Here is an 11279-nt window from a genome sequence, read left to right as displayed (position 1 = left end):
TCTCTTGTTATTAAATATATATCATAATTACTGCAACCGTTTTTATGGATTGTGGTAAACAGTTAAAAAAGACAAGGGAGAAAAGTATTAAATAATAGAGTTATAGATGCAAACTTTAAGAATTCAAGGGGTTCACTTGTATCCCCTCAGTGCCATGTGGCTCCGCCCTTGGTCGGGATAATATTGACAGGGATGTCTTCAAGGATACAAATGCTTTTTTGAATTTTGCGGTCCATTCGAAAAGTGCTTATTTCTTAAATAGTTGGTAAAATAGCAGGGCATTTTGGGCCGATTTTGAGATAAACTTGTTTAGAGCCGTCAACATTCTATTATGTTTCATCACTTCCCTCTTGATAGTTAGTGCTTCCACTCGGATGACTGCTTCACACTTATCCGGGTTTTCTTTGATGCCCATGTCTATTAAATAAAAACTTAGAAATTTGTCGGCTTTGACTCTAAAAGTACACTTATATAGGTTGAACTTCATATTGTAATGTCAGGCTCTTCATAATACACGGGTGAGGTGTTGGTCGTGTAGTTCCTCTTCGCCAGATTTGACGATCATATTGTCCATATACACCTCAAGAGTTTCGTCTGTTTCTTCCTCTAAGACTTTGTTCATCATCCTTTGGTACGTAGCTGTTGCATTCTTCAGGCCAAAAGGCATCACATTGTATTGGTAATTGGCTTGCTCAGTCATGACAGTTTTTTTCTCCATGTCCGGCTCATACATGGGTATCTGATTATAGATATGATACACATCCATAAATGACAAATGCTTGTACCTGACTGATTTTTTTCACCAACTTCTTTATGTTCGAAACAGGTACAGATCTTTGGAGAATTCTCGATTGATGTAAGTGTAATCACACACACATTCTCTAATTCCCAGAGGCTTTCTTAACAAAGATGACATTGGAGAATCATTCGGTATATCTCACTTTGGAGATAAAGTTAGATCGAGCAAATCCTGCATCGTCTTCACAATCGCTTCATCTTTCTTGGAGGATGTCCAATGTAACACCCTTCTACCCAACACATAATTTGCGAGTAATTTAAATCGATTTATTAAAATACAAGCACCAACAAGGGTGTCACATCTTCATAAAACATCATAAAAACAAACATCCTGCTCTGTAACACGGGTTCTCAACAATTATAACAATCATACATTCTTTTTAATCATCAATATATATTCAATATCACACAACGGAATCTCAATTCTCAAATAAATTGACAAGTACCCATCATACTTCATTATTCAAAATTTAAAACTTAAAAATAACTTCAAAACCATCAATGGTAGTTCATAGCATCATGTTATCAAACAAATAAAATATTCATGTCATGCAATCCCGACCTGATGTTACATATCAGAGCAAGACCCTTTATTCGACGGAAACAAACTACAAAACTCTAGAGCTATCCTCCTTCTTTAATAAGATAATCCTGATCACTTACGTGTTACCCACACGGGGGTAACATTTAAACAGAAAGGGTGAGTAATTACAACATTACAAAAGATATACTGATTAAACATAGTAGTTACCAACAGTAATATCATCACCAAATTATTTACTCACAATGTCACTGAAACATCATTCACATCTCATACATCATCAAAACATCTCTTACATCATTCCTTATGCAAACACAATTATGAAATGAAACATCACAAACGCATGCATGTGGTATCAAAACTTCACTGACGACTAAGTCATCTTCCTCCAAAGATCCCTACCATAGGATCGATTCCTACTTGGAACCGAAGCACTTCACAAAATGCACTCAATCCACACAATGGAATTGAGGCCATCACTGAACATATGTCCTAACATCACTAGACATTTGTCCTTACATATGCCATGAATGTATAATGCGCAACAACACAATAAAACATGACCACTTCTAGTTAAAATGCATCATCATTCATGTAATCATTACATAATATCTTCAAATTGCATGTACAAATATCAAACATACACCTTATCAACTTCATTCATCATAACATCGTCGAACACATCATGTAATCACCTTCCCATCAAATCATCACAATAAAATCATCACAATCAGCAGTACATACATCATCACTAACAGGGCATTCACAGTTAATAATCATATAAGGCATTCATATGCATTTCACAAAAAATGAAATAACTCGATATGCCGAAACACCGTCACGCGTCGAATAGTTGGGATTTTGGTACTTAAATTAATTTTAAAATAAAGTAAATTTAACCAGATTTCCAATGGTTCGAACGACGCCTCAATCGGACATTTGTAGCTCGAGTTATGAATTTTCGAAGTTTTGAAAATTCCCTCCTAAACACAGGGTAACCATTTACTTCAAATGAGGTAACCGATTACTTCACATTACAGTAGCCAACGTAGGCAATTTTTCAATGAGGTAACTAGTTACCTCAAATGAAGTAACCAGTTACTTCAAGTTCCAGAGGCCAAAATACCCATAATTTTCACCATGTAACCGGTTACTCTGCACCAATAACCAATTTTTTTTCTGCATTTTTCAAAAGTGTGATTTCATTCTTTTCGACCCAAAAACTCCAATTTGCACAGTTTAAAACACTCAATTTGACTTCCTAAAACATCACATTCATCACAAGTTCCAGAGGCCAAAATACCCATAATTTTCACCATGTAACCGGTTACTCTGCACCAATAACCAATTTTTTTTCTGCATTTTTCAAAAGTGTGATTTTCATTCTTTTCGACCCAAAAACTCCAATTTGCACAATTTAAAACACTCAATTTGACTTCCTAAAACATCATATTTCATCCAATACAAACCAATACCAATGTACATATTAAACTCATCAATTAAACATCAAACAATTCACAATTTCACCATATTCATCACATTCATCACAATCAACTTAAACCCCAACAAAATCCCACATACATTCAAACCCCATACTAATCATAATGAAAGGAATTACACCCTTACCTTAGATTCTAGCTTTTTCTCTGTTCCCGAGCTCTACTGATTGGTTCTTCTCTCTTCACTGTTCTCTTCTCACTTTTCACGATCGATTAGAATGAATTATCTTTCTCTCTTTTCCTTGTTTAACCCTTAGACCCTTTCTATGGTTTTTCTATTTTTCCCTTCCTTATCCCTTCACCAATTACCACTTTGCCCTTATTATTTTTATACCACATTTATAATAACAATAATTCTAAATAATATTATTAAATCTAATTAATCCAACTTATTATTTAAATTCTAATAATAGTAATAATTTTAAATAATTAAACTAATTATCTAAAATACAATTAATCCTCACAGTTCTCTTATGAAGCCCTACCCCATAATGCAACCCACACATCACATCTCAAAGCATCAAAAGTTCACCAAAATGTCATATAATCACAAACACTTCACAATGCAAATACTCATCATAAAACAATTAAATAATAATATAATTATTTTGAGGTGTTACAAATCTCCCTTACTTAAAAGGATTTTTCGCCCTAAAAAATTACTTGGCAGAAATAAAATCAGATAAGACTCTCTCATCTGATATTCACGTTCCCAAATCCAACATTCACACCAGCTGGTCCTCCCCATACTACCTCCACCAAATCTATTTCCTTACCGCGCAATTATTTCACCTCTCGATCCTCTATTCGTATGGGTGACATCTCAACAGTTATGTTATCTCTCACCTGTACATCATCCACATGGACCACATGAGAAGGATCTGTAATGTATCTCCTCAATTGAGACACATGGAACACATCATGTAGGTTAGCAAGCGATGGTAGTAAAGCCATCCGATAGGCCACCTCACCTATCTTCTCTAAGATCTGATATGGACCAACAAAATGCGGTGTAAGCTTCATGGACTTTAAAGCCCTACCAACACCAGTCACAAGAGTAACTCTAAAAAACACATAATCTCCCACCTGGAACTTAAGCGCCTTCCTCCTCTTATCATGATAGATCTTCATCCGACTATGAGAAACTTTCATCCTTTCTCGAATCATTTTAATCTTTTCAGTCGTCTCTTGCACAATTTCAGGTCCGAGCACAATACTCTCGCCGGACTCATACCAACACAATGGAGTTCTACATCTCCTACCATACAATGCTTCATACGACGTTATACCAATGCTTGCATGATAACTGTTTTTGTATGTAAACTCAATTAATGGCAAGTGGTTGTCCCAAACACCTCCTTGTTCCAACACACAAGCCCTCAGCAAGTCTTCCAAAGACTGGATAGTCATCTCAGTCTGATCGTACGTCTGCGGATGGTAAGCCAAACGCAGCCTTAACTTAGTACCTAAGGAAATTTATAAACTCTCCTTAAACCTCGACGTAAATCTTGGGTCTCTATTTGAAACAATACTCGAAGGTATACCATGTAATCTTACAATTTCTTCAAGATACATATCAGCCAACCTCTGCATGGAATGGTTGATTTTCATCGGTAAGAAATGCACCGATTTAGTCAATCTATCCACTATCACCCAAATCAAATCATTACCATTCATAATCTTCGGCAAACCCGACACAAAATCTATTGAAATACTATCCTACTTCCATTCCGGAATGTTCAACGGTTGCATTAGACCCAAAAACTTTTGATGTTCAATCTTCAACTTCTGGCAAGTCAAACAAGCATAGACAAACTAAGCAATATCTTTTTTCATACCCCACAATGCAACCCTCCCATTACATCTCAAAGTATCAATAATTCACCAAAACGTCATATATTCACAAACACTTCACAAATACTCATCATAAAACAACTAAATAATAATCTAATTATTTTGGGGTGTTACATCCACCTTCTTTGTTATGACACATATAAGGCACAAGGAAAGATGTCCAGTTGATGGCACGTCATACTCAAGTCTATGCCATACATCTCACGGAGAGAGATGGCAAAAAGGTCAACATTCAACAAGTCCTTTCTTCACCCTGGTCGAAAGATCGACACTTACTTGAATCTATAGTGCTGGATTTTCCTCAAGTTACACGAATTTGAAGTCGCCATCTGGAATCGGCCTTGTGGTTTTCATCATGATCCCGATAGATGAATCAAGATCTTATAGGACTTTTCCTTCCCATACATCGAGATCAGCTACGTTAAATTCTTCACAAGTTTTTTTCTTCTTTTCTTAGAGACGATATTGGTTTCTAAGGGATTCTTGAATATTGTCTCATGTATATGATGTGCTCCATATTGGTCGACTACAATTACAAAATGTTGGATTCGTTGTGATATTTCATATTCAAATGGACCGTGGAAGCCACTGCCTCAAGCATTGCCAAGAACGGCCTTTTAAGAATGTCGTTGTAGACGCTTTCAAAAGGCACTACGAGGAAGTGAATGTTCACAATCCTTCTGGTTCCTCCATTATCCAAAGGAAACTAGTAGATCTACAACTCCACATGGACGAGTTGATGAATCATTGAAGATTAGGTGGCACTTGTCTTCATCTAACTTCATGAAGATTATGAGGTACATTAGGTTGCACGAACTCCCATTTTCAAAGAGGATCCCTAACACATAGTGGGTTTCTATGGTTGCAATTAGGACTAGTAGAAGCATCGTGTAAGGAACCACATCCACTTTCTCGTGGTCTCAAAACCTTAAGACCGATTTGTCTTTCCCTAGCTCTCGATTTACACATTCGATTTGAGATAAATTTGTGGTGGAGGTTCTTTTTTGCTAGCCAATACCACTGATCATATCCATAACAAAGATCGAAGGTGGTCTTGGAATAAAGGAATCCAATATGCTCTTGGAAACAACATAAGACATCATTTTCTTCATCTTAACGTAACTGTTACAACGATCGAGGTTTTCGAATCAAAATAGATCTGATTGTGGAAATACGCAAGAATCAAAAGTCTATTCCCACATACAAAGACACTATTCTGTTTGGGAACCAGAATTATTGATGAACTGATGAGGTGGACTCTAGATACGATGGTGCAGATCGACAACGCAGTTGCATGAGAGTGAACCTACAAGATTAAAACTCAAACACCCAAGTCAGTTAATGAGATCAAACAGAGGTAAAGTAAATTATGTTTAAAATCGTATGATGAGTGGTTAGAGAATCTCTTGTTTTTAGGAATGACAATATAACCTGTATTCGTGGGTACCTATGCGAAGTCACCCCGAGGGGGAAAACCTATTTTGACTATGTTTGATTTTGGGTTTGAGGTTTCTTCGAGTACAAAATATAGGGACGTGTCGGGTAATGAGACATTACTATCCACCCTGAACACGCCCCCGAATCATCCTCGTTTATTTTATTATGTACTTTATTTTTTAGTTTTGATAATTTAGAATATTAAATATTTAGTCAATATTAAATATGAAAAATATTTTAAGATTGTTTTATTTTAATTTGTAATGTAATTTGATTTTAATAAAAAAAAAATTTTATTAAAAAATTAATTTAACTAAATAGATAATGGCATAAAATCCACCGTGAGCTTTAGAACTAGCCTGCACTAAACGGATTGAATAGTGTTAAAATGACAATCGAGTCTTTTTCATATTGAGCATAACATTCATTTTAAATTTGCAAAATAATCCTAAGAAATTTTTGTATGTATATTCGTCCGATAAAAAATATATCTTCTACTATTTATTTTGTTAAATTTTAACTATATTAATTAAACTTTATGTTACATTTATTTAATTAAATAATTTCAATATTGAATTTATATTTTACAAACGCTTATCATAACAAAAATGGTTCTTAGTTGATAACAAAAATTTCTCTTTCTCCTTTTATATGTAATCATGACATCACACCTTAACAATAATTTCGTTTCTTCAACTTTAGATCAACCAATTTCTCTACTTTAATGCCTTATGTATTAAGTTTCTATTCTACTTCAAAACAGCTTCTGAAATAATGAAGGTTCAAAATCAAATCGGTCTAATAGAAAATTATAAAATTGCATTTGGTTTTGATGTGTTCGGTTCATTTTTTAGCGGAATCGTGTGGTTTAGTTCAGTTTGCGGTTTATATTTTGCAAACCGAACCAAACCAAATCAAACCGTACTATATTATAAAATATTACTAATATATTTTTTTTAATTTTTTAGAGAAATCAACTAGTATTATGTGTATATTTATCATATTCTTTGTATGAAATTATTTAAATTTATATATCATTAAAAAATAAAATATTATTCATTTATAAATATTATTTTAACAAAATATATTTTATCGTATTCTTTGCATAATATTTATTTACAAAAGCAATTTCATGTATGTCATTCTTTAAACCTAAGATAAAAATGTAAGAGCATTTTTATGTATCAAATTATAATCTTATTTTGACAGTTATAAATTTTTTATACTAATGTATGAACGGCTAAACATAAAATTATATTTTCTTCTATATGTGTATATATGGTTTAATATATATATATATTTTTTTTTATAAAGACCGAACCAATTAAACCAATCCAGACCACATTAATTTGGTTTGATTTGATTCAGTTTTATTTTTGAAAGTCAATCAAACCACATATTTTTCTCTCTCGTAGTTCAGATGATTTTTAACGTTAAAACCATTCAAACTGCACCGCAAATATCTCTATTCTGAAATACTACGTACAATCCATGATTTTTTTTCTAAGTGCTTAACCAATGATCATTGTTGATACTCGACAGTATCATGTGGTATGTACAAGAAGCGATGTTAGTTGTCTTGGACCACATGGCCAATCATTTTTTTTTCCTTTAGATTCTTCGTTCATTTTTAACAAATTATTATCAATTCAACTTTAATATTTTATTCATTTTAATTTAATTTCTAAATTATATAAATCTAAAATACTAAAGAGTTAATTGACATCTATATAAATTAACAATTATTCATACATTTATATTCTAAAATTAAAGATATAATGATAATTTAGAAATTATATTATTAATTTATTTTTCTTGAATAACACTTAGAAATCATCTCTACTAATTTATTCATCAAAATGTATTTATATTTCTATTTTAAATTTATTTTTTTCGTTAAAATTATGAAGTGACGGTGATAACAAAGTTGAGAAAAAAATTTATGTCTAAGAATTTTACTTATATACTCCAATGACCTAACAATTTTTAGTTTTCTACAAGAGAGAACTTTCCCAGTCTAGTTTATTTATTATTTTTTGTATCAATCCAACCTATTTGAATTTAATATACAAATCAAAACTATAGTGCTCAAGTTAAGTTAAGTTGAGATATTAAATAAACAAACAAAAGACTTTTGATTAAAAACTGTTACTAACTCCGAGCCACAGACAAAAGATAAAACGGCTGCCCGCATCTCATTTGGGACACTTACGTCCTCCTCATAAATTTACATTATCTTCCCATTCACGATTTCTAATTTCAATTCCCACTTTTTAAAAAAAAACTGAATTATTAGTTCAACTGATATAGACTTTGATTTCATAATAATTTATCTACAAGTTGAAACTTCCAAGCCACTTAAATTAAATCAACTTTGAATCATGGACGCGTACAATGGACGCAAAATAAATAAAGCAGAAAAAGAAAGGTGCACATTGCGCATCATCAAAAATATAATACTATTGGAATAAACGCGTACAAATAATGTCAACATGATTAACGACAAAATTAATACTAGAAAATAACTGCACTAATCATACCGACACGTGTAATTAAAAACCGACACGTGTCGAGTATACAAAAACCAAGGACACGCGTCATTACGTAATTGGCTACTACCTCAATCAGTTGATAATAGTAGAAACAAATGTGACGACAAGTTGCTATATAATGAGTGAGAGGCTTATAGGCAAAATCAGAGTGGCGAGAGGTAAACAAAACAAAAGAAATTCTTCTTATTCTCAAGAGCTTTTAGATTTGTGTTGTGTAGTTGATTTTGATTATTATCTGATCTTTGTTATTTTATTCCCCTTCTGTAATTCCCCGCTTCTCTGAATCCCTTTCTGTTAATTATCTGTCTTTCAACTTATGATTTTTGGGTTTGTCTTTTAATCAAAGAAAAAGTCACAAACTTAGAAGAATTTTTCGAAAGCCAGGTGTTTTCAGAATCGAGATCCAGCTTTTTATTTTACTTGTAAATTTTAGCCACAAGAGGGTTGTTTTTGATCCCTTTTAAGGCTCTTTTGTTTTTCTTATTTCAAGGTTTTGAAAGGATTGTCTATTTAAAATCACTTTCCATATACCTTGTTGAATTGATTTTCTTTAATTAACCTGTTCTTCAATTTTAGAAAGATACGGGTGTTAATTTTCGCAGGAAATATGGCAGCTATGATGGATTTATACAGTAACACACAACTTCACATGGATCCTTATGCAGATCCGTTTAGAGGTGAATTAATGGAAGTTCTTGAACCTTTTATCAAAAGTCCTTCCCAAATTTCTACTACGTCACCATCACCTTCTTGTTCTTCTTATTCTCTCTCTGAACCTTCTCTCTCTTCTTTCCCTTCTTTCTACAATGATGGTTGTTCTACGAACTTCATAGGCTTTGTTCAACAACCATCTTCTACTCCTTCTTCTTCTCTTCTTGGTCTTAACCATTTGACCCCATCTCAAATCAACCAGATTCAATCACAAATCCAACTTCAAAACTTTACCTTGCAACAACATCAACAACAACAGCGTCTCAGTCTCAGTAACACTCTTAGCTTCCTCAGTCCGAAGCCGATCCCTATGAAGCACGTGGGCAGTACTCCTTCAAAGCCCACGAAGCTATACAGAGGGGTGAGGCAAAGGCACTGGGGAAAATGGGTTGCTGAGATCAGACTACCTAAGAACCGTACCAGGCTCTGGCTTGGTACGTTTGATACAGCAGAAGAAGCTGCTTTGGCTTATGATAAAGCTGCTTATAAGCTTCGTGGTGACTTCGCTAGGCTGAATTTCCCGAATCTGAAACACCAAGGTTCATGTATTGGCGTTGGTGGTGAGTTTGGTGAGTATAAGCCTCTTCCTTCTTCTGTTGATGCTAAACTTCAAGCTATTTGTGAAGGTTTAGCTGAGATGCAGAAACAGGGAAAGTCAGAGAAGCCTAAGAAAACACCAGCGGCTCGGTCCAAAGCTGTGTCGAAGGCGGTACCGGTACCGCCTTCGACGGTGGAGAAGTCTGTTGATGATTTGAACAAGGTTTCCGGTTCAGGTTCAGATTCAGGTTCAGAAGGGTGTTGTAAGGTTGAGGTTTCGCTTTCTCCGGTGATGACTGAGAGTGAAGGCTCTTCACCACTTTCTGATCTGACTTTTGGTGATGTTGGTGAGCCACAGTGGGAAGGTGATTCAGAAAATTTTAATTTGCTGAAGTACCCCTCTTATGAGATTGATTGGGATTCTCTGTGAAGTTTGGTCTTTATATGTATTTTTTTTTTCTAGGGAAGATTATCTCATGCATGCATTACTATTACTATAAAGTATATGATATGATGTAACTAGATTTTAGTTTCTTAGATGAGTGGTTACTGCAATGGAATTTTTGACAATTGCAGTGCTACTTGTAGTTTATATTATTGTAAAATCTCTTCTACCTTGGTTCACAGCTGGTTTTTTTCTTGCTTGGCCGGGAGAAGACACTTGTTATGCTTATTGATGTTCATATTTGTAGCTGTAATGTATATCTACATGCTGTTTATTTTATGGAGTATAAGTATAAATATTGTAGTACTATTTTGTTTCTTGTTATGTTGTTCTATTTTGTTTCTACAGATCTAATACAAATCAGATCTATAATGGACTATTGGAGAATTTATTTAGATCTATAATCACATCTTGGATCGAGTTAAAATAAAATTATTTGAACTCACTATCTCATTGTTTTGGGGATTTCAGTTTTCTTTCGGATACAAAATCTCTTAAAATGGATGTGCGCAGAGTTGGCCAACTGTGCCGATCCCAATAAATGCATGCAATTGTTAAATTAACTCCTCCTACCTACCGAATGTGACAATCCTTTGATCAAAATCTAACAAGGTAAATCTAAAGAATTTTCTTAAAAGCCAAGGCAAGAGAAAATCATACATAAAAGAGGGGATCATAACAAAAAACCCGAAAACATTTCATATCTACAACAAGGAATACCATGCATATTTCTTAAGAAATCTATCCTGGAGGTTCAAACTAAGAAATATATCCTAATAAGATCATGGGGGTTCAAACCATATTCAAGCCAAAACTAGCAAGCTTCTCAGCTCAACATTCTCTTCTCTAAATATGTGAGATGTCATAAGACTTAAGGTGTTCGGAATCAAAACTAGCAAGTTTGC

At 33.9% G+C, this 11279-nt stretch overlaps 2 protein-coding genes across 2 annotated transcripts; one reads left to right on the top strand and one right to left on the bottom strand.

Moving 5' to 3' along the window:
• Nucleotides 1–505: 505 nt before the first annotated feature.
• LOC131634891 (uncharacterized) lies at nt 506–4005 on the bottom strand. Its single transcript, XM_058905514.1, has 2 exons — nt 3685–4005; nt 506–739 (listed from the first exon to the last, which is right to left on the bottom strand). Exons 1-2 carry the CDS (start codon nt 4003–4005, stop codon nt 506–508), a joined length of 555 nt encoding a protein of 184 aa, XP_058761497.1.
• A 4810-nt stretch (nt 4006–8815) lies between these two features.
• Nucleotides 8816–10698, top strand: LOC131634906 (ethylene-responsive transcription factor RAP2-4-like). Its single transcript, XM_058905532.1, has one exon. It carries the CDS (start codon nt 9289–9291, stop codon nt 10357–10359), a length of 1071 nt encoding a protein of 356 aa, XP_058761515.1. The 5' UTR covers nt 8816–9288; the 3' UTR covers nt 10360–10698.
• Nucleotides 10699–11279: the final 581 nt, after the last annotated feature.

The sequence above is a fragment of the Vicia villosa genome, unplaced genomic scaffold (genome assembly GCF_029867415.1).
Source record: "Vicia villosa cultivar HV-30 ecotype Madison, WI unplaced genomic scaffold, Vvil1.0 ctg.001376F_1_1, whole genome shotgun sequence".
Classification (NCBI taxonomy): domain Eukaryota; kingdom Viridiplantae; phylum Streptophyta; class Magnoliopsida; order Fabales; family Fabaceae; genus Vicia; species Vicia villosa.
The sequence above is the reverse complement of the archived record's forward strand: the minus strand, read 5'-3'. Positions and strand labels throughout refer to the sequence as shown.

Bases quoted from the DNA above. Each gene is read 5' to 3' on its own strand.
- LOC131634891 (XM_058905514.1), bottom strand. From the start codon at position 4,005: ATGATTCGAGAAAGGATGAAAGTTTCTCATAGTCGGATGAAGATCTAT. The intron at 740-3,684 runs GTGAGAGATAAC...ATCTATAATCAG, and splicing joins TCCATGTGGATGATGTACAG to ATACCCATGTATGAGCCGGA.
- LOC131634906 (XM_058905532.1), top strand. From the start codon at position 9,289: ATGGCAGCTATGATGGATTTATACAGTAACACACAACTTCACATGGAT.